This window comes from Ranitomeya variabilis, chromosome 2, assembly GCF_051348905.1.
Source record: "Ranitomeya variabilis isolate aRanVar5 chromosome 2, aRanVar5.hap1, whole genome shotgun sequence".
NCBI lineage: Eukaryota > Metazoa > Chordata > Amphibia > Anura > Dendrobatidae > Ranitomeya > Ranitomeya variabilis.
Window position 1 is genome coordinate 842,715,553 of NC_135233.1, and position 25,357 is coordinate 842,740,909.

The 25,357-nt window shown below is 45.3% G+C and overlaps 2 protein-coding genes across 6 annotated transcripts in view; one reads left to right on the forward strand and one right to left on the reverse strand.

Annotated features, from left to right (window-relative positions):
- Window positions 1-25,357, forward strand: part of LRCH3 (leucine rich repeats and calponin homology domain containing 3) — a 116,162-nt gene that overhangs the window by 57,114 nt on the left and 33,691 nt on the right. For all 5 annotated transcript variants that reach the window (XM_077290163.1, XM_077290162.1, XM_077290159.1 and 2 more), the window contains exons 12-14: window positions 5,874-5,925; window positions 6,098-6,220; window positions 19,293-19,337. In XM_077290163.1, coding sequence (XP_077146278.1) covers window positions 5,874-5,925; window positions 6,098-6,220; window positions 19,293-19,337 — 220 coding nt within the window. The remainder of the gene's footprint in view (window positions 1-5,873; window positions 5,926-6,097; window positions 6,221-19,292; window positions 19,338-25,357) is intronic.
- Window positions 1-25,357, reverse strand: part of DRC9 (dynein regulatory complex subunit 9) — a 115,745-nt gene that overhangs the window by 12,679 nt on the left and 77,709 nt on the right. The gene's annotated exons all lie outside the window — the stretch shown is intronic.

Consider the following 25,357-nt stretch of genomic DNA (forward strand, 5'->3'; position numbering starts at 1 on the left):
CTTTCGGCCCTTTCGTAGCAGTCCAGCCTGGTCCAATCCTGCCGCCCCTTCCAGATCGGACTGATCCGCTCGCTCAGACAGAGACGTTCTTCCCTCTTTTAGGTCGAATCAGTCCTGGCGAGGAAAGCCTAGGCAACCCAGAACCAGAGGGTCCAGGCCTGCCAGATTCCCTTCCCAATGACTCGGGAACTGTTCCAGTCGATACCACCAAAGTAGGCGGACGTCTACTTCTCTTTCAGCAAGTCTGGCTCTCCGTCATCCACGAGGAATGGGTCAGGGATCTGGTGTCGTCTGGCTACAAAATAGAGTTCTCTGCCTCCCCTCCAGCTCGTTTTTTTCCCTCTTGTCTCCCCAGTTCGGGGGCTCAATCTCGCGCCCTTCTTTGCGCCATTCATTCCCTCCGCCAGTGCGGGGTCATTGTTCCGGTTCCGGAACACGAGAGGTTCAGAGGTTTTTACTCAAACCTCTTCGTCGTGCCAAAAAAGGACGGGACAGTGCGCCCCATTTTGGACCTGAAGCTCCTGAACAAGTGCGTAAAGGTACGGCACTTCAGGATGGAATCGCTCCGGTCGGTCATCTCCTCGATGGAGAGAGGGGAATACCTGGCATCAATAGACATCAAGGATGCCTATCTTCATATCCCAATATTCCCGTCACATCAAAGGTTCCTCCGTTTTGCCATCCTAGAGGACCATTTCCAATTCACGGCCTTACCCTTCGGTCTTGCCACGGCGCCCAGGGTATTCACGAAGGTCATGGCGGCCGTCATGGCCATTCTTCACTCTCGCGGAGTGGTCGGGTTGCCTTACTTAGACGACCTCCTCATAAAAGGTCCGTCTTATCAGGCCTGCGAGGCAAGCGTCCATATTACCTTGGATTCTCTTTCGCGTCTGGGCTGGTTGATTAACTGGGACAAGTCCTCCCCCGTTCCTGCCCGTCGGATCTCCTTTCTGGGAATGATCCTGGACACCTCAAGGGGACTGGTCTTGCTCCCTCGGTCCAAGGCCCGAGAGCTTCAGCTTGGAGCTCGGACGCTCTGCCATCCTCGTCCGCGACCCATTCGGTTCGCCATGAAGATCCTGGGCAAAATGGTAGCCGCAATGGAAGCGGTTCCTTTCGCTCAACTCCATCTCTGTCCCTTGCAACAGGCTCTGCTGGACAACTGGGACAGGAGTCCCTTATCCCTCGATCGTCCATGCCCTTTGTCTCCGCGGATCAGACAATCCCTGTTATGGTGGGCCCTGGGTCCATCTCTCCTCCAGGGGAAGTCTTTTCTCCCGATCCGCTGGTTAGTGGTAACTACCGACGCCAGTCTTCTCGGCTGGGGTGCGGTGTTTCTTCACCACTCTGCCCAGGGTCGTTGGACTCTTCGGGAGTCGAGGCTCCCTATAAACATCCTGGAGATTCGGGTGATCAGACTCGCCCTGAGACGCTTTCACCCCCTGCTCGCGGGTTACCCAATTCGAGTCCAATCGGACAATGTCACAGCGGTGGCATACATAAACCACCAGGGGGGAACCCGCAGCAGGGCGGCGATGCAGGAAGTCTCCCACATTCTTCGTTGGGCCGAAGCCAACCATTCCACCATTTCCGCGGTGCACATTCCGGGCGTCGAAAACTGGGCGGCGGACTTTCTAAGCCGTCAGGGCCTTGCCTCGGGGGAGTGGGAACTCCATCCGGAGGTTTTTCGACAGATCTGCCTTCGCTGGGGGACCCCGGACGTGGATCTGATGGCGTCCAGATTGAACGCCAAGGTTCACAATTTCATTGCACGTTCTCGGGATCCCCAGGCTATCGGAGTGGACGCGCTGATATCCCCTTGGCGTCAGTTCCAATTCCCGTACGTGTTTCCTCCACTTCCCTTACTGCTGAAGGTGATCCGGAAGATCAAGACGGAGGGGGTTCCGGTCATTCTGGTCGCGCCGGATTTGCCCCGTCGCGCTTGGTACGCGGAGCTCGTTCAGCTCGTAGCCGACGTCCCCTGGAGGTTACCAGACCGCCCAGATCTGCTTCGTCAAGGGCCGATCTGCCACCAGAGCTCAGGGGCCCTACGTTTAACGGCGTGGCTGTTGAAACCTGGATTCTAACTCGAGCTGGTTTCTCTCAGCAGGTCATTCCCACCATGATAAGCGCTCGCAAGTCGTCTTCCGCTTCTATCTACCACCGCACCTGGAAAACCTTCTTCTCGTGGTGCAGGCTCCGAGGTCGCCCTCCGCTCGTTTTCTCTATTCCTTGCATTTTGGATTTCCTTCAGTCCGGTTTGGACCCCGGCTTGGCGCTGAGTTCCCTCAAAGGTCAGAACTCAGCGTTATCCGTGTTATTCCAACGTAGGATCGCTGCCAACCTTCAAGTCAAGACTTTCATTCAGGGGGTCTCCCATGTGGTACCCCCCTACAGGATGCCGTTAGAGACCTGGGATCTCAACTTGGTTCTGGGGGCTCTTCATGAACCTCCTTTTGAGCCTCTTCAGGACATTCCGCTTACGGTCCTCTCCTGGAAGGTTGCCTTCCTTGTGGCCGTAACGTCTATCATACGGGTCTCAGAATTGGCCGCTTTATCCTGCCGAGCTCCTTTTCTTGCCTTCCACCAGGACAAGGTAGTCCTTCGTCCATCTCCGGATTTTCTCCCTAAGGTGGTGTCCTCTTTTCACCTTAACGAGGACATCATTCTTCCCTCTTTTTGCCCGCAGCCAAAACACAGGGTTGAAAAAGCCCTTCATACCCTGGACGTGGTACGGGCCCTTAGGAGGTACATTTCCAGAACGGCTCATTTCAGAAAATCAGACTCCCTTTTCATTCTCCCGGAGGGTCACAGAAAGGGTTTGGCTGCGTCTAAAGCCACGATAGCCAGATGGATTCGATCTGCTATCCAGGAATCCTATCGGGTCAGGGGCAGATCTATCCCGGCGGGGATTAGAGCTCACTCCACTCGGTCGATGGGTGCTTCCTGGGCCATCCGGCACCAGGCAACGGCGGAGCAGGTTTGCAAGGCCGCAACGTGGTCCAGCCTGCATACTTTCACAAAGCACTACAATGTCCACATTCATTCCTCTGCGGACGCAGCCCTTGGCAGACGTGTTCTGCAAGCGGCCGTCGCGCATTTGTAAGTCAGATGGTACACGGAGTTATTTGGTTGTATTGTTTCCCTCCCAGGGACTGCTTTTGGACGTCCCATGGTCCTGTGTCCCCCAATGTGGCGATGGAGAAATAGGGATTTTTGTGTGTACTCACCGTAAAATCCTTTTCTCCGAGCCACTCATTGGGGGACACAGCACCCACCCTGTTAGCCTGTTCGGCTCTTTTCCTTTTTCGTTTTTTTTACTTTCTTTGTCATGTTGTACTCTACTGTTACATGATATATTGTTATTATTCTCCTACTGCTTTTTGCACTGAACTGGGTCTCTGGAAGCCAGCACGAGGGTGTATACTGCAGGGAAGGAGCTAACCTTTTTTTGTCTCAGCTTAGTGTCAGCCTCCTAGTGACAGCAGCATAACACCCATGGTCCTGTGTCCCCCAATGAGTGGCTCGGAGAAAAGGATTTTACGGTGAGTACACACAAAAATCCCTATTTTTCAACATTGAAGTCTGTGGAAAACCGATCTGTTAAATAGCCATCAGTCTTTCTTCCATCTGAAAAGGATCTGTTTTTTGCTAACTGGATCAGTTTCAAAATGAATGATATCTTGAAAATTCACATATCCAGTAGTACATGGTAAATACACTGCTCAAAAAATAAAGGGAACACTAAAATTCCACATCCTAGATATCACTGAATGAAATATTCCAGTTGTAAATCTTTATTCATTACCTAGTGGAATGTGTTGAGAACAATAAAACCTAAAAATGATCAAGGTAAATCACAACTAATATCCCACGTGGTCTGCAGTTGGAATGATGCTCAAAATCAAAATGGAAAATGAAGTTACAGGCTGATCCAACTTCAGTGGAAATGCCTCAAGACAAGGAAATGGTGCTCAGTAGTGTGTGTGGCCTCCACGTGTGTGATCTCCCTACAACGCCTGGGCATGCTCCTGATGAGACGGCGGATGGTCTCCTGAGGGATCTCCTCCCAGACCTGGACTAAAGCATCCACCAACTCCTGGACAGTCTGTGGTGCAACGTGATGTGATGGATGGTGCGAGACATGATGTCCCAGATGTGTTCAATTGGATTCAGGTCTGGGGAACGGGCGGGCCAGTCCATAGCTTCAATGCCTTCATCTTGCAGGAACTGCTGACACACTCCAGCCACATGAGATCTGGCATTGTCCTGCATTAGGAGGAACCCAGGGCCAACCTCACCAGCATATGGTCTCACAAGGAGTCTGAGGATCTCATCTCCGTACCTAATGGCAGTCAGGCTACCTCTGGCGAGCACATGGAGGGCTGTGTGGCCCTCCAAAGAAATGCCACCCCACACCATTACTGACCCACTGCCAAAACCGGTCATTCTGAAGGATGTTGCAGGCTGCAGATCGCTCTCCACGACGTCTCCAAACTCTGTCACATGTGCTCAGTGTGAACCTGCTTTCATCTGTGAAGAGCACAGGGCGCCAGTAGCGAATTTGCCAATCCTGGTGTTCTGTGGCAAATGCCAAGTGTCCTGCACGGTGTTGGGCTGTGAGTACAACCCCCATCTGTGGGCGTCGGGCACTCAGACCATCCTCATGGAGTCGGTTTCTAGCCGTTTGTGCAGACACATGCACATTTGTGGCCTGCTGGAGGTCATTTTGCAGGACTCTGGCAGTGCTCTTCCTGTTCCCCCTTGCACAAAGGCTGAGGTAGCGGTCCTGCTGCTGGGTTGGTGCCCTCCTACGGCCCCATCCACGTCTCCTGGTGTACTGGCCTGTCTCTTGGTAGCGCCTCCAGACTCTGGACACTACACTGACAGACACAGCAAACCTTCTTGCCACAGCTCGCATTGATGTGCCATCCTGGATGAGCTGCACTACCTGAGCCACTTGTGTGGGTTGTAGAGTCAGTCTCATGCTACCACGAGTGTGAAAGCACAACCAACATTCAAAAGTGACCAAAACATCAGCCAGAAAGCATTGGTACTGAGATGTAGTCTGTGGTCCCCACCTGCAAAACCACTCCTTTTTTGAGTGTGTCTTGATAATTGCCAATAATTTCCATCTGTTGTCTATTCCATTTGCGCAACAGCATGTGAAATTAATTGTCAAACAGTGTTGCTTCCTAAGTGGACAGTTTGATTTCACAGAAGTTTGATTTACTTGGAGTTATATTCTGTTTAAGTGTTACCTTTATTTTTTGAGCAGTGTATTTATTTTTCCACCTCCAGTAAGCAAAAAATGGTTCCTATTCAAATGGAAGTAAAACGGATGGGTATTTAGCACATCTGTTTTCCATAGAGTTCAATGTAAAAAAAAAGTGATCCCAACAGTGACAGGCTGGTACAGAGGGGGAAAAGAGGACCCTGCACTCACAGGCTTGCAATCTGAATTGAGGAAGCAGTCAGTTATTGCATGCTCTAATATTTCCTCAAGACAGGAGTCAGTCATTGTTAGTATTTTAAACTTGCTATTCTGGGGAATTATGATTGCATTTTATGGTCAGAACCTTTATATGGAGCATTTAATATTCCCTTAGATAGCTGGGAGTTTTTTATTAGCTGGAATCACTGTTGTGTAAAAAATACATAAAAGGCTCTACAACTTTTTACCTCCGGATCAGTTTGTGGTTTCCACTTCTTGGAACTTAATTATGATACTGTTCAGGCTTCTTTTAGTTTTATTTGCTTACCTTTGACATGCAGCAATGTGTTGCAAAATATGTAGGTGTTATAGTAGTAGAGATTATTATTTAAAGTGTTTAAAATACCCATTTAATCTATTTTTTTATCTTTACTTTTAGATCCCAGGTAGATGCTACATATCTTTTATCCTTGGCAAATGGTCCAAACCAGGTAATGTCTGGAGAAAGCGTCTGGTACTTTCTGCCCATGAATGAACTGATCTGATTACATCATTTTATACTTTAATACTTTGCCTGTGTTAGCATCTTTATTTTTTTTACCTCTGTGAAAACAATAGACTTTTTCTAATTTGTGCTCACTTTATACATTTTTTTGGGTGTAGACAAAATTAGACAGACATAGAAGAGATATTTTAGAAAGCACCCGGAGGGAGGCACAAGTTGCAGCTCAGCAGTATGAAGATGAAAGGATAAGAGACAGAATTGCACATAAAGACTCTTTAAAGGTAAGCAACAATATATATTACCCAAAGGCTGGCAGGAGAGGTTATAAGTCATGATGTGGTTACACATTTGTAGTGTATATTGTGGTGTTAGTGATCTATTTGAATTTATTTGTATATGTACAATGGATACGGAAAGCATTCAGACTAAATCTTTCACTTTGTTTCATTGCAGCCATTTGGTAAATTCAAAAAAGTTCATTTTTTTTCTCATTATTGTACACTCTGCACCCCATCTTGACTGGAAAAAAAAACAGAAATGTAGAAATTTTTGCAAATGTATTAAAAAAGAAAAACTGAAATATTACATGGTCATAAGTATTCAGACCCTTTGTTCAGTATTGAGTAGAAGCACCCTTTTGAGCTAGGACAGCTACGAGTCTTCCTGGGAATGATGCAAACAAGTTTTTCACACCTGGATTTGGAGATCCTCTGCCATTTTTCCTTTCAGATCCTCTCCAGTTCCATCAGGTTGGATGGTGAACGTTGGTGGACAGCCATTTTCTGGTCTCTCCAAAGATGCTCCATTAGGTTTAGGTCAGGGCTCTGGCTGGACCAGTCAAGAATGGTCACAGAGTTGTTCTGAAGCCACTCCTTTGTTATTTTAGATGTGTGCTTAGGGTCATTGTCTTGTTGGAAGGTGAACCTTTCAGCCAAGTCTGAGGTCCAGAGGACTCTGAAAGAGGTTTTCATCCAGAATATCTCTGTACTTGGCCGCATTCATGTTTCCTTCAATGGCAACCAGTCGTCCTGTCCCTGCAGCTGAAAAATACCCCCATAGCATGATGCTGCCACCACCATGTTTCCCTGTTGGGATTGTATTGGGCAGGTGATGAGCAGTGCCTGGTTTTTCCACACGTACCTCTTATAATTATCACCAAAAAGGTCTATCTTTGTCTCATCAGACCAGAGAATCTTATTTCTCATAGTCTGGGAGTCCTTCATTTGTTTTTTAGCAAACGCTATGCGGGCTTTCATATGCCTTGCACTGAGGAGAGGCTTCTGTCGGGCCACTCTGCCATAAAGGCCCGGCTGGTGGAGGGCTGCAGTGATTGTTGACTTTGTGGAACGTTCTCCCATCTCCCTACTGCATCTCTGGAGCTCAGCCACAGTGATCTTGGAGTTCTTTACCTCTCTCACCAAGGCTCTTCTCCCACCATTGCTCAGTTTGGCTGGACGGCCAGAGTGAAAGAGTGAAAAATTTAAAGGGGTCTGAATACTTTCCGTACCCACTGTATGTAACATGTATTTGCCAACCAATGATGCCACAGATGTTCTCGACAGAAGACAAGTCCATAGACATTGCAGACCATGTTAGAATATTTAGGCCATGCTGGTTGTTCACAGTAGCATAAGCAATATGCGACCTGGCGTTATGTTTAAAAAGTCTCCTGGTACACTTTTGGGGAAATGTCCGTACCACTGGTTCCACCACCAAATCAATATCCCGAGTTGTTAGTGTACCTGCAATGACTAGATGGGTCCGGCTGTCATATAGTATGGCACCTCATAACATAATCCCTTGAGTAATACCATAGTAAGGTTCCATTATGAAAGATTTTTCATGGTGTTGCCCATGTAGCCTCCAGACCAATTTCCAGCTATCATTGTATCAAAGACAAAAGTGGGACTGATGGCTAGACCTCCATTCCAACCTCCATTACCATCTTGCTCTGCACCATGATAGCTTTTGAGAGCAATGGCGTAAAGTCAACGGAATATCTGTAGATGGCCGTCTGGCTCATAGTCAAGTGTCTTGCAAAAGCCTTTTGATGGTTTGTGTAGACACTGTTTGACGCCTGGACTTTGTATGTGAAGTCAAGTTTCACTTGAAGTACAAAGTGGATCACCACTCGTCATTCTTCTAACCAGGACAGAGGTTTGCCTCTATGCACCTCTTGTTATCAATCCAGTTTGTCGTCCTCCCAACATGTAACGAATGATAAACAGTGCTGACATCTCGGACTACGCGCGTTGAAAGCAAGCGAGTGATAACCCAAGGACTCTGTAGGCAATAATTGCCACTTCGATGAACAGGATCAACATCGCACAATCATCTCACAAGACTAGATCCAATTTTTGCTCTTTAGCATCCACAGAGGCTGTTCTGCTTTTTCTTTGAAAAATATAAAAATAAATATATTACAGTACCAAGCACAAGTGTTAGACAGGTGTGGGAAAGATGCAATATGAATGAACAGAAATGTAAATCAAATATTTTGGTTTGACCCTTTCAAATACAGCATTTATTTTTCAAGGTACAGTTGCACAAAGTCCAATTGTACCAAACTAATGATGGTGATTATCATGTTCAAATGTTTGACACAATCATTAACTGAAATTGGTGTGTAGAATGTTTAAAACTGGGTGAGTAACAGACAAAACTTTGCTTCAAAGGTGAGGTTGTGAAAGATAGTTTGATGTCACAGGTCATAGACCCCATGGCAAGACTGAGCACAGCAACAAGACTAATGATAGTTATACTGTATCAACAAGGTCTCTTCCAGGCAAAGATTTCAAAGCAGACTGTGGTTTCAAAGTGTACTTTTAACATTTTTTTTTTTTTTTTTTTTTTTTTGAAAAGTCACCAAGAAATGGTCAACATTGAGGACCATAGACACCTTGCTCAGCCCTGGAAACATGATGCAGCAGATGAAAGATCCATTATGTTTGCTTTGCTTTGAAATTGGAAAATGTCTAGCAGTGGCATCAGCTCAGTACTGGCAGCTACCAGTTTGACTCTGCTATACACATACACTGTTTGGAGAAGCCTGGCCAGAAATGGTCTTCATGGAATAACCTGTCCTTCAAAAACTATGTGCCCGAGTTCCTAGAAGAACACATGTGGTTTTGAACGCAAAGGATGGTCACACCAAATATTGGTTTAAAGGGGTTGTCCACTACTTTCAATTAACCCCCCTATGTATCCCCCCGGGGCCCCTGATGATTTGTGTAAATACCTTCTTTAGCCGTTTTCGCCTGTGAGCGGCGCTATGCTGGTGCCTGAGTCCGGGTCACGTGACCCCCAGGCTTCAGCCGCCGCTCATTTCCGCCGACGTCACGTCAATTTCCAGACTCTGGAAATTGACGTGACGTCAGTAGCAGGCGTGTCCCCAGGCTCCACAGACAGCAGTCACTCAAAGAGTGACTGGGCTGTGGGCGGGGCTGAGGCTGCCTGCGGGGCCGTGCTGGGGGCGGGCAGGGCTAGGCAGGGATGTGCGGGCGGTCCCCGGTGCTGTGCGGTCCCGGTCCCCGGTGCTGTGCGGTCCCGGTCCCCGGCGCTGTGCGGTCCCGGTCCCCGGCGCTGTGCGGTCCCGGTCCCCGGCGCTGTGCGGTCCCGGTCCCCGGCGATGTGCGGTCGCCGGCGCTTTGCGGTCCCGGTCCCCGGCGCTGTGCGGACCGGTATGTGCTGGGGGGTGGTGTGTGTGTGTGTGTGTCTGTCTCTGTGTGCATGGTTGATAGCCATAGGCACTACTATTGGGAGTGGTGCGCAAGTAGGTGCCCAAACCGTATATCTTTGTAGAACAACTTGGCACACACGTGATATGATGCAAATGTGATTTTAATAAGAGAGTACATACATCAGACGTTTCGGTCATAGACCTTCTTCAATGTACTAAACAAGATAATAAATAATAACAAAATAAATAAAGTATATACAATAAATTTCATATAAATCAATGGTCTCATGTATGTTAAAGTAATTAGACATGTAATTGCTGCAGAATTGACCATATCGGTCCATTGTGAGATGCACTATGGAAGAACGTTCTAATAATCATGCACTAGTAGTGTGGAGGAGACTTTTGGTGGTGACCGTAAGTGGTGAGAGGTAATTTATGCTCTGTGCATAAGGAAGTTATGTGAGGGAAGGAAGTTGGAAACCTACCCTCTCTCAAAGAGATGACAAATGAACGGATCTTTTGGGCAAAATACCTATAGATATGCATAAAAAGTCTCAGTTTCTGGGATTATGTAGTACCACCCTAGGAGGAAATGAGAGTGAACATACACCTTAGGCTATCCTGTATAGATCGGCTCGGTCTGTGCGCTTGTAAAGCACTAAAAGATAAAGTAAATGGCTATCAAGGTCCTGCAATTGCGGTATGGTGGTGCTGAGTGAGCGGTGAAGTGCCTTGCTTACCTAGTGGTTTCCTGCACCGGACGCGGCATCCACCGCTTGTCCTCAGTGTGAAGGGGCTAATGGACCGGTGCCGGTATATGAGCGCGCTGCTGAGCCGCGCTACCGGAAGTGTCTTACCGGAAGTGACCTAGCAATAGGGGTATGGCTGAGATGTGTTCCACTGGTGCTAAAGTGGGTGGGACTGTGCGTTCCACAATGGGCATGCGCTGTCTATACTGCCCTAGAGCTCTGAGTTCCGTTTCTCCGAGGTGATGTGACATACTTAGAATAGTGGCAGGTGAACCTCTGTGGTGACACATCAGTGATATAGTGGAGGTGAATTAGGGTCCAGATGACATTAGTAAAGCCGGTTCTGAAAGGAGAGACATAAATGTTAGAATGGAGCATTGAAGTGACATTATTGTAAGAGATATGGTATAATACATTGGCACTCTAAGTGACATATGCAGATTAAATAATAAACATAATGTTCTATATACATTGCCAATGATTCGCTGGTCAGGACAGAAATGCTTGGATATCATAGTCTCTGTTGAGGCCCCTAGGGGCTAAAGTTTGTAGTTCGTGTATCCAGTAAGCCTCCCTCTTTTTCAGGAGGCTTATCCTGTCCCCCCCTCTGCGTAGTGGTGTCACTTGCTCGATGACTTGAAATTTTAATTGGGCAATGGAGTGTCCCTCGGTAATGAAGTGGTAAGGAATGGGCAATAAGGTGTTTTTGCACCTTATGGTGGACTTATGTTTAGAAATTCTCTGTTTGATGGGTTGTGTTGTCTCTCCGACGTAGTAAAGTCCGCAGGGGCACTTGATTATGTAAATAACATATGTAGAATCACATGTGAAGAATCCTTTGATAGGATATTCTTTACCATTGTGTGGATGATACAGAGTCGTGCCCCTTTGTATATTATTGCATTGTACACATTGTAGGCACGGAAATAAAGGAATTGGAAACGGTCCCAATAGAAGCCTATTTAGTCACATTTGACGTAAAGGACTTATATACGTCCATACCGCATGAGGAGGGTATCCGTATCAGTGAGGAGACTACTCCTGACCTCGGACCTAGCCCCAGACCAGATTAACCTCTGCTGTGAATTACTGTCCCTAATACTCACAAAAAAATTTTTTCTATTTGAGGACAAATTCTATTTACAAAAGAGAGGTACCGCGATGGGTAGTAACGCTGCGCCACCGTACGCAAATTCCTATATGGCAGACTACGAAGATAGTACCATCTATGTCAATGACCTCTTCCGCACACATGCCATAGTGTGGAAGAGGTACATCGACGATATATTCTGTATCTGGAATGGCCCCCAGACAACATTAGAATCTTTCTTTGAATTCCTCAAGACCTCTTGGCCTGGCCTAGACTTCACAATAACTTATGACCAGAATAAAGTAAATTTCTTAGATACCATAATCCTGAAAAATGAAATAGGCGAGCTATCTACAGACCTATACACCAAACCAACAGATCGAAATAGCCTATTACACTACGACAGCTTTCATCCCAGAAAAATGAAAGACTCCATACCAAAATCCCAGTTTCACATGGTCAATAAAATAGTCTCTGATAAGAATTTACAAGAGAAACGACTAGAGGAGATGCGGACAAAATTTCTCGAGAGGGGCTATCCCCCTCACACCCTTGAGGCTACCAGAACAAATCCCTCCCAGAGCAGGAGGATAGACACCAAACACCGCATCCCTTTCGTTCATAACTATCACCCCCTGGTCTACCTACTCCATAAATCCATACGACGCCATTGGCACATTTTAGGAGCAGCACATCCAGGGGTTAAAGAATTTAACGAACCTTTTCTCCCCTGCTTCCGGAGACCACGTAATATACGTGACAAATTAGTCAGGGCGGACATAGGCAGTTCACAAGCTATATCCAAACAGCGCTTTTTTACCAACCCAAGGACAGGCACATTTCCGTGCCTACAATGTGTACAATGCAATAATATACAAAGGGGCACGACTCTGTATCATCCACACAATGGTAAAGAATATCCTATCAAAGGATTCTTCACATGTGATTCTACATATGTTATTTACATAATCAAGTGCCCCTGCGGACTATACTACGTCGGAGAGACAACACAACCCATCAAACAGAGAATTTCTAAACATAAGTCCACCATAAGGTGCAAAAACACCTTATTGCCCATTCCTTACCACTTCATTACCGAGGGACACTCCATTGCCCAATTAAAATTTCAAGTCATCGAGCAAGTGACACCACTACGCAGAGGGGGGGACAGGATAAGCCTCCTGAAAAAGAGGGAGGCTTACTGGATACACGAACTACAAACTTTAGCCCCTAGGGGCCTCAACAGAGACTATGATATCCAAGCATTTCTGTCCTGACCAGCGAATCATTGGCAATGTATATAGAACATTATGTTTATTATTTAATCTGCATATGTCACTTAGAGTGCCAATGTATTATACCATATCTCTTACAATAATGTCACTTCAATGCTCCATTCTAACATTTATGTCTCTCCTTTCAGAACCGGCTTTACTAATGTCATCTGGATCCTAATTCACCTCTACTATATCACTGATATGTGTCACCACGGAGGTTCACCTGCCACTATTCTAAGTATGTCACATCACCTCGGAGAAACGGAACTCAGAGCTCTAGGGCAGTATAGACAGCGCATGCCCATTGTGGAACGCACAGTCCCACCCACTTTAGCACCAGTGGAACACATCTCAGCCATACCCCTATTGCTAGGTCACTTCCGGTAAGACACTTCCGGTAGCGCGGCTCAGCAGCGCGCTCATATACCGGCACCGGTCCATTAGCCCCTTCACACTGAGGACAAGCGGTGGATGCCGCGTCCGGTGCAGGAAACCACTAGGTAAGCAAGGCACTTCACCGCTCACTCAGCACCACCATACCGCAATTGCAGGACCTTGATAGCCATTTACTTTATCTTTTAGTGCTTTACAAGCGCACAGACCGAGCCGATCTATACAGGATAGCCTAAGGGGTATGTTCACTCTCATTTCCTCCTAGGGTGGTACTACATAATCCCAGAAACTGAGACTTTTTATGCATATCTATAGGTATTTTGCCCAAAAGATCCGTTCATTTGTCATCTCTTTGAGAGAGGGTAGGTTTCCAACTTCCTTCCCTCACATAACTTCCTTATGCACAGAGCATAAATTACCTCTCACCACTTACGGTCACCACCAAAAGTCTCCTCCACACTACTAGTGCATGATTATTAGAACGTTCTTCCATAGTGCATCTCACAATGGACCGATATGGTCAATTCTGCAGCAATTACATGTCTAATTACTTTAACATACATGAGACCATTGATTTATATGAAATTTATTGTATATACTTTATTTATTTTGTTATTATTTATTATCTTGTTTAGTACATTGAAGAAGGTCTATGACCGAAACGTCTGATGTATGTACTCTCTTATTAAAATCACATTTGCATCATATCACGTCTGTCTCTGTGTGCAGGCATCGTCCGATGGGACAAGAAGTCCCATCGGGCTCTGCCTGCTACAGTGGCAGTGAGTGACACATTAGCCAATGATGGGACAGTAGTAGTCCCATCATCCGGCTAATGTGTTGAATGTAAAAAAAAAAAAAAAATACACATATACAATACATACATACATACATACATACATACATACATACATACATACATACATACATACAACACACGACATGCGACGACACTCACCATGCGACGCCATGCGGCGACATGCACCATGCAACAACATGCGCCATGCGACGGCATGCGACATGTACCATGCAATGACATGCGCCATGCGACGACATGGGACGACATGCGCCATGCGACAACATGCGCCATGCGACAACATGCGACATGCAGCATGCGACGACATGCGCCATGCAACTACATGCACCATGCAACGACACTCACCATGCGGCAACATGCGCCATGCGACGGCATGCGACATGTACCATGCAATGACATGCGCCATGCGACGACATGGGACGACATGCGCCATGCGATGACATGCGCCATGAGACAACATGCGACATGCAGCATGCGATGACATGCGCCATGCAACAACATGTGACATGCAGCATGCGACGACATGCACCATGCGACGACATGCGCCATGCAACTACATGCGACGACATGCGGCATGCGACGACATGCGCATACAGTACATACATACATACATACATACATTACATACAGACATACAGTACATACATACATACATACATATAGACATACAGTACATTAAACATAGATTACATACTCACCATCACTTGTCACTTTGATCCCCGAAGCCATTGTCATCTGTAAAAAATATTAAAATAATAAACACTATACTCCCTGATCCGCAGAAATCCAATTAAAACGAGTGTCCCTCGACGATCTCCCGTGGAGAGCTGGAGCATCTGCTGATGCAACCACTCACCAGGGGCTCCAGGAAGACAATGAGGGGAGGAAGGTATCCTTCCACAATGTATTCCCCACAATGTATTCCTACGCCCCTGTGAGAAAATAGTCCCTAGTCTCACTTTATGGCATGCTGTATGAGAAAGTTCCCACGCAGCTTTTTGCCATAAAGTGAGACCAGTGAACTTTAGTAACCTCAGTGATACACTGCAGGAGCCATTGCCTCCTGTCAGTGTGTCACTGAGGGTCCTATAGAGCGGTGACATCAACCCTAACCGTAAACGTGACAGAAATACGTGGCACTTTAATACGTGACACTGAAATACGTGGCACTTAAATCCGTGGCACTGAAATACGTGGCACTGAAATACGTGGCACTTACATAGGTGGCACTTAAATCCATGGCACTGAAATACGTGTCACGTGGTACTTAAATCCGTGGCACTAAATACGTGGCACTTACATAGGTGGCACTTAAATCCGTGGCACTGAAATACGTGGCACTTACATAGGTGGCACTTAAATCCGTGGCACTGAAATACGTGGCACTGAAATACGTGGCACTGAAATACGTGGCACTTAAATCCGTGGCACTGAAATCCGTGGCACTTAAATACGTGGCACTGAAATACGTGGCACTGAAATACGTGGCACTGAAATCCGTGGCACTGAAATCCGTGGCACTTAAATACGTGGCACTTAAATACGTGGCACTTACATACGTGGCACTTATATACGTGGCACTTATATACGTGGCACTTATATACGTGGCACTTATATACGTGGCACTTACATACGTGGCACTTATATACGTGGCACGTGGCACTTACATACGTGGCACTTACATACGTGGCACTTATATACGTGGCACGTGGCACTTACATACATGGCACTTACATACGTGGCACTTATATACGTGGCACGTGGCACTTACATACGTGGCACTTATATACGTGGCACTTATATACGTGGCACTGAAATATCGTGGCACTATGTCAGAAAATGTTCATTAAACGGTTAGGGGTGAGGTTAGGTGTAGGGTTAGGGTTTGGATCCCTTTATCACCCTGATGGTGGTGGGTGGTGTTTCAGTGTTTTTTTTCTTTTTTCTATAAAAACGCATGTGTTTTTAACGCAAACGCATGTGCTTAAAAACGCATGCGTTTACATAGACAGCAATGCATTTTTTTGCCGCAAATAAACGCATGCGTTTTTTTGCGGCAAAAAAACTATGAAACTGAGCTGTGAAATGATGAATCCGGCCTTGGAATCCGTTTTTTCATGCATGTTTCCATTCAAATCATGCACATTTTCCGTTTATTTACTTATTTCCAAAAACGGCATTAAAACCGCGCATAAACCGCACCAAAAAAAGCATCAAAACTGCACCAAAAACTGCATCAAAACTGCACCAAAACCTGGTGCAGTTTTGCCGTTTTGGTGCAGTTTGCAGTTTTGGTGCGGTATTGATGCAGTTCTTGGTGCTGTTTTGATGCAGTTCTTAGTGTGGTTTTGGTGTGGTTTTGATGGAGTTTTTGGTGCGGTTTTTGCACAGTTTTGATGCAGTTTTTGGTGCAGTGTTGATGCAATTATGGTGCGGTTTTGATGCGATTTTTTTCAGTTTTGATGCATTTTTTATGCAGTTTTTTGCACGGTTTTGATGCATTTTTTAATTCGCTTTTGTTGCGGTTTTTGTGCGGTTTTTAGGCGTTTTGGTGCGTTTTTGAAAGGTAAATAAAGATGTATTATTGAACAAAAAAAAAGATTTGTGATGACATTATTGTCCAACCTCCTCTTTTACATTTGTCCAACCCACACTCCTTTAAACACACAGATAGACAGATAGATGATAGATGAAATGGATAGACAGATCTACATATAGATAGATCTATAGATGCATACATCTATCTATTCATATATCTATCTGTAGATGTGTCTGGATAGATATCTATTGATAGATGTATGGATAGCGTAGGGTGTGTGTCCACTGTCCGGATTACATCCGAATGAGCTGCAGATTGTATGCTGCGTACTTGTAGTTCCATCGGATGATGCTGCACACACACCCCAAAAGACCCCCGCACAGCCCCACACACATCCGAAGAGCCCACAGACATCGCACACACCTGAACAGTCCTGCACAGCGCAGCACACATCCGAACAGCCCGCAGACCCCGCCCGCCCACACATAGACGCACACCGTCACCGCCCACACACTTCCATCCTCCCGAGCTGCTGCGTTTCTCGGACCCACATCCGCAGCAAAACTGCAGATCTTTTTTACATCTGCGGTTTTGCGGCGGATGTGCCCGACTCAATGAAAGTCTAAGGCCATGTTCACACATAGCGGTTTTTACCGCGCATCCGCGGCAATTTTGATGCTGCGGGTCCGCAGCAGTTTCCATTGCGTTTACATTAACATATAAACCCTATGGAAACCGCAAACCGCTGTGCACATGCTGCGGGAAAAACCGCGCAGAAACGCAGCGGTTTAAAACCCGCAGCATGTCACTTCTTTGTGCAGAATCGCACCCATAGGAATGCATTGAACCGCTTACTTCCCGCATGGGGCTATGCCCATGATGCGGGAAGTAAGCAGATCATGTGCGGTTGCTACCCGGGGTGGAGGAGAGGAGACTCTCCTACAGGCCCTGGGAAGCATAAATAGTGTAAAAAAAAAAAGAATTAAAATAAAAAATGATGCTATACTCGCCTCTCAGCGCTGCATGCGGCCGTCCGGTATCAGGGTTGGTGTGCGAGCAGGACCTGTGGTGACGTCGCGGTCACATGACCGTGATGACGCCTGGGTCACATGACCGTGACGTCACGAAGGTCCTTCTCGGCACAGCATCTTTGGAACTGGACCGCCGGGTGCAGCGCCGAGGAGATCGCGACGTCAGAGGGTGAGTATAGCCAATTTTTATTATTTTTAACATTACTATTGATGCTGCATATTGCAGCATATGCAGCATCAATAGTATAGGCGGAAACCCGCAGCGAAAATAGCGGAACAAACCGCGATAAATCTGCAGGGATAACCGCAGCGGTTTTGCCCTGCAGATTTATCAATTCCGCTGCGGGAGAACCTGCAGAGCACACCGCAAAGTGTGCACATGGCCTAAAGGTGCAGAAACGCTGCAGTTCCGCACAAAAGAAGTGACATGCTGCGAGAAAAAAAAGCTGCGTTTCGGTGCGGCCTTTTCCGCAGCATGTGCACAACAAGTCTGCGGCTCCCATAGACTTACATTGGTTGTGCACTACACTGCGGATTTGATGCAACTCAGTGCGGCAAAAAACGCTGCGGATCTGCAATCAAATCCACAATGTGTGCACACAGCCTGAGCATTTAGGGAACCTAGCAAAAAAGCCAAGCAAAAAACAAGCGTGGGATTGCACTATTTTTGCCATTTCATTGCACTTTGAATTTTTTTCACATTTTCTGCTACACGACAAGGTAAAACCAATAGTGTCGTTCAAAAGTAGAACTTGTCCCGCAAAAAATAAGCCCTCACATGGCCATATTGACGGAAAAATTATGGCTCTGGATAGAAGGGGAGCGATAAACGAAAACAAAAAAGCTGCAGGGGTGAAGGGGTTTAGAAACATGGATATGGACATATCTATGGAAATAGACATATATCTGTATGTATCTATCTATCCCATATCTATCTATCTATCTATCTATCTATCTATCTATCTATCTATCTATCTATCTATCTATCTATCTTTCCCTCTATCTATCTGTAATGGAGTGTGGGTTGGACAAATGTAAAAGAGGAGGTTGGACAGAAATGACATCACAAATCTGTTTGAAGCTAGAGGAGGGAGAGGAGGGAGGGGTTGGGTGTGTTTTGGAGGGGGTGTGCTAGGTTCAGGCTTAGTAGCAGTGCAATGCATCATGGAACTTGTAGTATTAGAGCACAATGACTCAGGAGAAAGGAAGTTGTCGATTAACCCCATGAGAGCTGAATCCAGCACTAAAGTGGGCTGCTACAGCATGATAAAAGGTAATATTGCTAAAATAAACACAGTAGATGTTTTCAGTGGCACATAATAGCAAGATTTATGAAAAAAAAAAAAAAAAGGTTACAGTAGTGGACAACTTCTTTAAGATAGATTTGTATTTGCATTAACTTTGAAATGACCTTGATCTGTAATTATACAACTCTATTATAAATTCTTTCACCATTTGTTGTGGCCAATCTTTGCCCATTGATCACTTGTAGACGTTCTTGACATACCTCAGATACCTATGCAGGGTGAAGTATGCAATGTCTGCTTGCTGTATTCTGTCCTTTTTCTGCCGTCAATATCTTCTAGCATTATCTGAAGTAGCTTCATGGTTTTATATCCCCAAAAATAAGGATAATTTAGCTGCACGTTCCATCGTATACAGTCAGTTCAGAACTAGAATGTCATCATGCAGTGGCTCATCCTGTATATTGTTGCACAGCTAGAAATTAGTTTTGGCTTTTGCATTTAATATTGGATTTATTTTCCCTTTTCCAGCAGAAAACATTGAGTCCAGAAAAGCAGAGCCCGCTGGACAGTGAGGTGAGGGTGTGCGCAGTAATGTGGAGAATTACTTTTATTGGGTACCACCTGTGCGTTATATTATTTGTATTAAGATCATAAAACTCCATTTGCTAAGTTTCATATTTGCAGATATTCTAAATATCTCAGTAAGGCTACTTTCACACTAGCGTTAACTGCAATACGTCGCAAATGCGTCGTTTTGCCGAAAAAACGCATCCTGCAAAAGTGCTTGCAGGATGCGTTTTTTCAGCATTGACTAACATTAGCGACGCATTTGCGACGCATTGCCACACGTCGCAACCGTCGTGCGACGGTTGCGCCGTGCTGTGGCGGACCGTCGGGACCAAAAAACGTTACATGTAACGTTTTTTGCTCCCGACGGTCCGTTTTTTCCGACCGCGCATGCGCGGCCGGAACTCCGCCCCCACCTCCCCGCACTTCCCCGCACCTCACAATGGGGCAGCGGATGCGCTGGAAAAATGCATCCGCTGCACCCGTTGTGCGGTGGAGACAACGCTAGCGTCGGGGACCTCGGCCCGACGCACCGCGACGGGCCGAGCCCGACGCTAGTGTGAAAGAAGCCTAATCCTGTATATTTTTTTTGCTTTCCCAATTTGACAAACCCATTTTATTTTGGAAGTACTGTACAATCCACATATATGCACTACTTAGAGGGCTGTCCCACAATTAAATATTAAATTACTGTTTATTTTACTATAAATATTCCTTTATTTTTCTATTGATATCACTTTGAAAAAAAGGTTCCTGACTCTTACACCCTCTTTATGACCGATCCAGTTGTTCTTATGATTCCATTTTCAGAACATCATCCTAATGTGCAAATGCAAGTGAGAAGCCATCGCTTCTAGTGAGAGTGAGCTGGCAGCTTGGACTGCTCTACTGGGCAAGTGCTGCTATGGGCGCAAGCTTGAAGTCTGCGTGCCTCTAATTAGGAAAGCCACTTTCCAGTTTTTGGTTTTTTTAAGGGCCTCAAAGTGGCACCAAATAGCAACATAGAGCGTATCCGTGGCTCAAAAGTACAGATATTGAAGTAATTGGTGCTTCAGAACACCGTAATAGCACGTAGAAATGTTGGATATATGGCAGCACGCTGTATTTGTGCAACACAGACTTTTAAAGGGAACCCGTCTCCAGGTTTTCCCAATGTAAACTACGGACACCACTTTTATTGGCTCTGTTAGGCTGGTTTCACATTAACGTTCGGCTGGGGTGTGGATGGCTGTGTGCTCCCTCCCTTCTTCCTTCCTTAAGCTCCGCCTACTCCGCATGCGTTCCCGTGTGGTCACCGGACACATCAAAATGCTGCATGCGGAAGCATCCACATACAACGCATGTCCCTGCGTACCCAATGTTAAAGATAGGTATGCAGGCGGAGCATAGGCGGAGCTTAAGGGAGGAAGTACGCAGCTATCCGCAGCCCAGCCGAACCCTAATGTGAAACCAGCCTTACAGAAATCTAGCAAGCTGTGTATTAGTCCCCAAACCCATCTATAGTCTTAAAAATACCTTTTACACCCCCCCCCCCCCCCCTCCATGTGGCGGGATCCGGTCTGATGGGAGTTGCTGTTCTTGCTTCGGCGCCTTCTCGCAATCACCATCATCCTGTTTGGTTCATGTGGATCATCATCCACAGTGTCCCCAGTCACACTCCTGTGCAGGCGTAATTTGCCGTGCACTGCCGAGAGCAGAGTATATTACTGTAAAGTGCATGTGCCGAGAGAGTCCAGAGAGCACAGATGCCCCAGGAAGTAAGGCCGGCTCGTGCACACTACAGTGCTTTGGTCTGCCTTCTGGAGGGCAGCGCAAAGTACACCTGTGCAAGAGTGCGGTTTGGGACCCTGTGTGGATGACATAGGACGTGCCATCCTCATGAAGCCAGAGAGGGGAGGCGCCAAAGCAAGACCAGCGACACTCATCGGCCCAACCGGACAGTGTCATATGGGGGGGATGTAAAAGGTATTTTTTGGGCTATTCATAGGATGTTGGGTACTTACATACAACTTGCTAAACTACTGTAAAAGGACCATTAAGTGTGGTGGCCGTATTTTTATATGGGTCATTCCATGTCAAGTGAACCAATGATTTTTACCACTATATTTTTAATTCTTTTGAGATTTTGTTATTTGGTAATAGTGTGTCAGAGAATGCAAAATGTGAAGAAGAAAAAAATTCTAGATTTTTTTTTTAAATTTTTTATTGATTTTCAAAGTTCGGAAAAAGTGCGAATTTCGGTGTTGCCTGCCTTTACATTTCACCCCATAACTCAGGCTAGAAAAGAGATAGAGAAACAAAATAAACATCATTCTACTCAGAATTGTACAGGCTTTCACCAGATATGTCACAATAGTATCTTTGATAATATTTTACCTATGCGAACGCAAGCGCAAAACTTTAAAACGCATTTCCGAAAAAAACGTTTAATTTAAAAATTTCAAAAACTGCACATGTGCCTGCTATGCTCCTATTCACATCTGTACCAAAATACAAGCTGGGATCGTGATGGGATCATATTTTAAAAAATAAAACTATTACAGAGTCAGTTCAAAAATCTTGATTTCAGATCTGCTCAGCTTGTGGTCTAACAGTGTGAGGTCTATATTTACCAAATAATCCATGATTGCTAGATATTACGGTATTATTTATTATGTTACAGAGTATTAGAAGCAGGAGAGGACAGAGGAGAAGCTTTGTTAGGGCTGAGAATGACCAGGGGTAGACGGTGACTGCAGAGCAGATGACAGGCCGGCAGCTCGGGCCGTATTCACACCAAATCTGAACACCCAGGCAACTCCTCAAATGGAGGGAGAAAAATGTTCTTAACATCCAGTTCATGTGTTGTACAAACCAGGACTACAAAGAGGAGGAGGAGAGTTTGTTATATCGGTTACAGGAAGCAGAACCCATCACAGGGACTCAGCAATACCGGACTGTCATCCCATGTAGTGGAAATAAAGACCGTGACGTCCATGACGTGGTAGAAGGCGGCACAAGATCGGCAATGGATGACACAACTGGCTATGTGACCTGTGAATATGATCAGCGCTGGCGGCTACTGGACTCTCCAAAGATTGTGAAAATGAAGACGTAGAAGTGACTTTTCTGCACTTTCTGGTCCAGCGCCGTCCTTTGTGTATCCAAGAAAATCAGACATTGTAAAAGTGAACAAAAAACAGATATAACTCAGGTGGAGCCGAGCACCATGACAGCCGCACATACTCTGACACAGAAGGAAACGGCCATTGCTAGTGAGCGCTTATGGACAAGATGACATTTCACCCTCTAGAAGGGACACATTGATGATAACAGGCCAGTGTAAAAACCTATTAATTGTTTGATTAGTCTATATTTTATAGAACGAGGATTTAACTACTGGACTATTCTTCTTAACCCTCCGTCACATACAATATTCGGACTAACGAGTTCACATACAATGTGCCTGTCTGGCGCCTGCTGGAAAAATACCTATAATATCTAATGTTTGCAATTTCAGTGCTCTAAAAGTGATCAGTGACCTTCATAGGGATGTAATAAAAGAGACTACACATAATCAGTTGCAAAAAAAACCATTTACTTAACATAAAACTAATAACTATGAAATACAAACTTTTCAAAACTCCCGCCAAATAGTCCCCAGTTAGACTCTCTCAAAAAAATGTACAAAGAAAATTTTTGAACACAAACTTAATTTTAAGGTACCTGAAGTACTATTAAAAACATATTCAATCAGAAGTAGATGCTGAGGTTTCCCCAGAAAAGTCACACTTGCAGAGCAAATAGCAAGAATTACACACCATTTTTGCATGTGTCAGGCAAATTGCTTTATGACATTTGAGACATTCATAATTTGAAAGCCTTCTGGTTCCGCTTTCCGTTTGGCAGGTGGTGCATCTCCTTCTTTTGTGAGGTGGTGCAGATGGTGACTTTTCACCATCATCTTCTGGGCGGAACCTTTTGAGCTGAACTTGAAGGCGAGAGGGGATACCAATTGTTTTCACGCTTCTCCTGCGTAGCTCTCCAAGTACTAGTTCATGGGCCAATTTTTTCAGATACAATCGTCTACGGAGTGGTTCAAGCTTGTTTTCAAGATAAATCACTTGTGAATTTATACCACCCAAATTCAACATAGCAAAAAATATGACCATTGGCCAGCGTTTGATGTTTCTGCTGACGTTGAAAGTGGAGCACATCTGATCTGCTGTATCCACACCCCCTTTGGTGGCATTGTAAAATGTAATTATCTCCGGGTTTTTTTCTGCCCCAGTCCCAGGATCGATGGCAGCATCATCATGAAGTGTTGATAGAAGAAGTACGATTTTTTTGGCATGTGGTACATAGGAAACTAAAGCCTTTCCATTATGGAATGCAAACATACTGCTGTACTGTTGTCTCTCTTTCACACTTACAAACTGTGGCGACAATTCCCTTTTGTTTTTTCTTACAGTTCCCACATATGACAGCTTCTGAATTTTCAGATAATCAATCAGATCACAACTTGTAAACCAATTGTCAGCTGTAATATTGCGACCCGATCCAAATAAGGGTTCAGCCAGTCTTTTTACAACATCAATGGGTTTGTTGCTCACACAGTAAGGACCTTCTGGTTGTTTTCCTGCATAAACTTCCAGGTTGTAAGTGTAGGTCTTACTGGCATCAACAAGGGCATACATTTTTATTCCATATTTGTTTGGCTTTGATGGAATATATTGACGAAAGGCACATCTACCACGAAAACCAGGGAGCATTTCGTCAATAGTGAGATTCTCTCCAGGGTAATAACTTTGTTTACAGTTTACAACAAATCTTTGAAATATATCACGAATTGGAGCAAGTCGGTCATGTGTTTTGCGTTCGGTTCGGGTAGTTCTGTCGTCAAACCGAAGGCAACGAATTAGAATCTTGAATCTGTTTATGGACATAACAAGGCTAAATTTTTCAACTCCATCCCCATCTTTACCCCAAAGTTCCTCCAAACTTTTCTATTTGCCCTATAAGCTCCTGCAAGGTACAGTAATCCAAAAAAAGCACGCAGTTCTATTTCATCTGTGGGCTTGATGGTTCTGTTGCAGATGTACTTGTCCTTTATAATGTCTATATATTGGTTGGTATATGTGACAATAGAGTCCAGAATGTCATCTGTAAATATACTGTTCCAGCATTCAACTGCAGTTTTTGCATTACGTGCAGTTCCTATTACTGCAGGAAGGTGAGTAATGTTTAAAGGTTCCCTACGTTTTTTTCTGGAATGGCTTCTTGTTCCATTTAGTATTTTTATCTTTTCCAATATAATATGATCCAACTTCTTCATCCTCACCACTGTCACCATCTTGCTCTGTTTCAGAATCTAGGACACATTCTTCCACCTCTTCATGAGAATCAATCTCACTTTCCTCTCCTAAATCCTCATTCAGTATGAGGTCTCTATCATCTAACAGCATGTTTGTTACTTCCTCAACATCAAGTTGTTTGGATAAATTGTACATTTTCCTCTCCATTTCAGCAGATAATCTGAAGCAAGAGAAGGAATATGTTAGGGAACTACTGTATATGCCTGAGCAGCACACTTTCTTTTATAAAATCTCCCTTATTTCTATGAAATATCCTCACATTTTGTGCTATACATTCATAAAACAAGCTAAATAAATTAGGGTACTGTCACACAGTACCATTTTGATCGCTACGACGGTACGATTCGTGACGTTCTAGCGATATCGTTACGATATCGCAGTGTCTGACACGCAGCAGCGATCAGGGATCCTGCTGAGAATCGTACGTCGTAGCAGATCGTGTGGAACTTTCTTTCGTCGCTTGATCACCCGCTGACATCGCTGGATCGTTGTGTGTGACACCGATCCAGCGATGTGTTCGCTTGTAACCAGGGTAAACATCGGGTAACTAAGCGCAGGGCCGCGCTTAGTAACCCGATGTTTACCGTGGTTACCAGCGTAAACGTAAAAAAACAAACAGTACATACTTACATTCCGGTGTCTGTCCTCCAGCGTCTCAGCTTCTCTCCACTG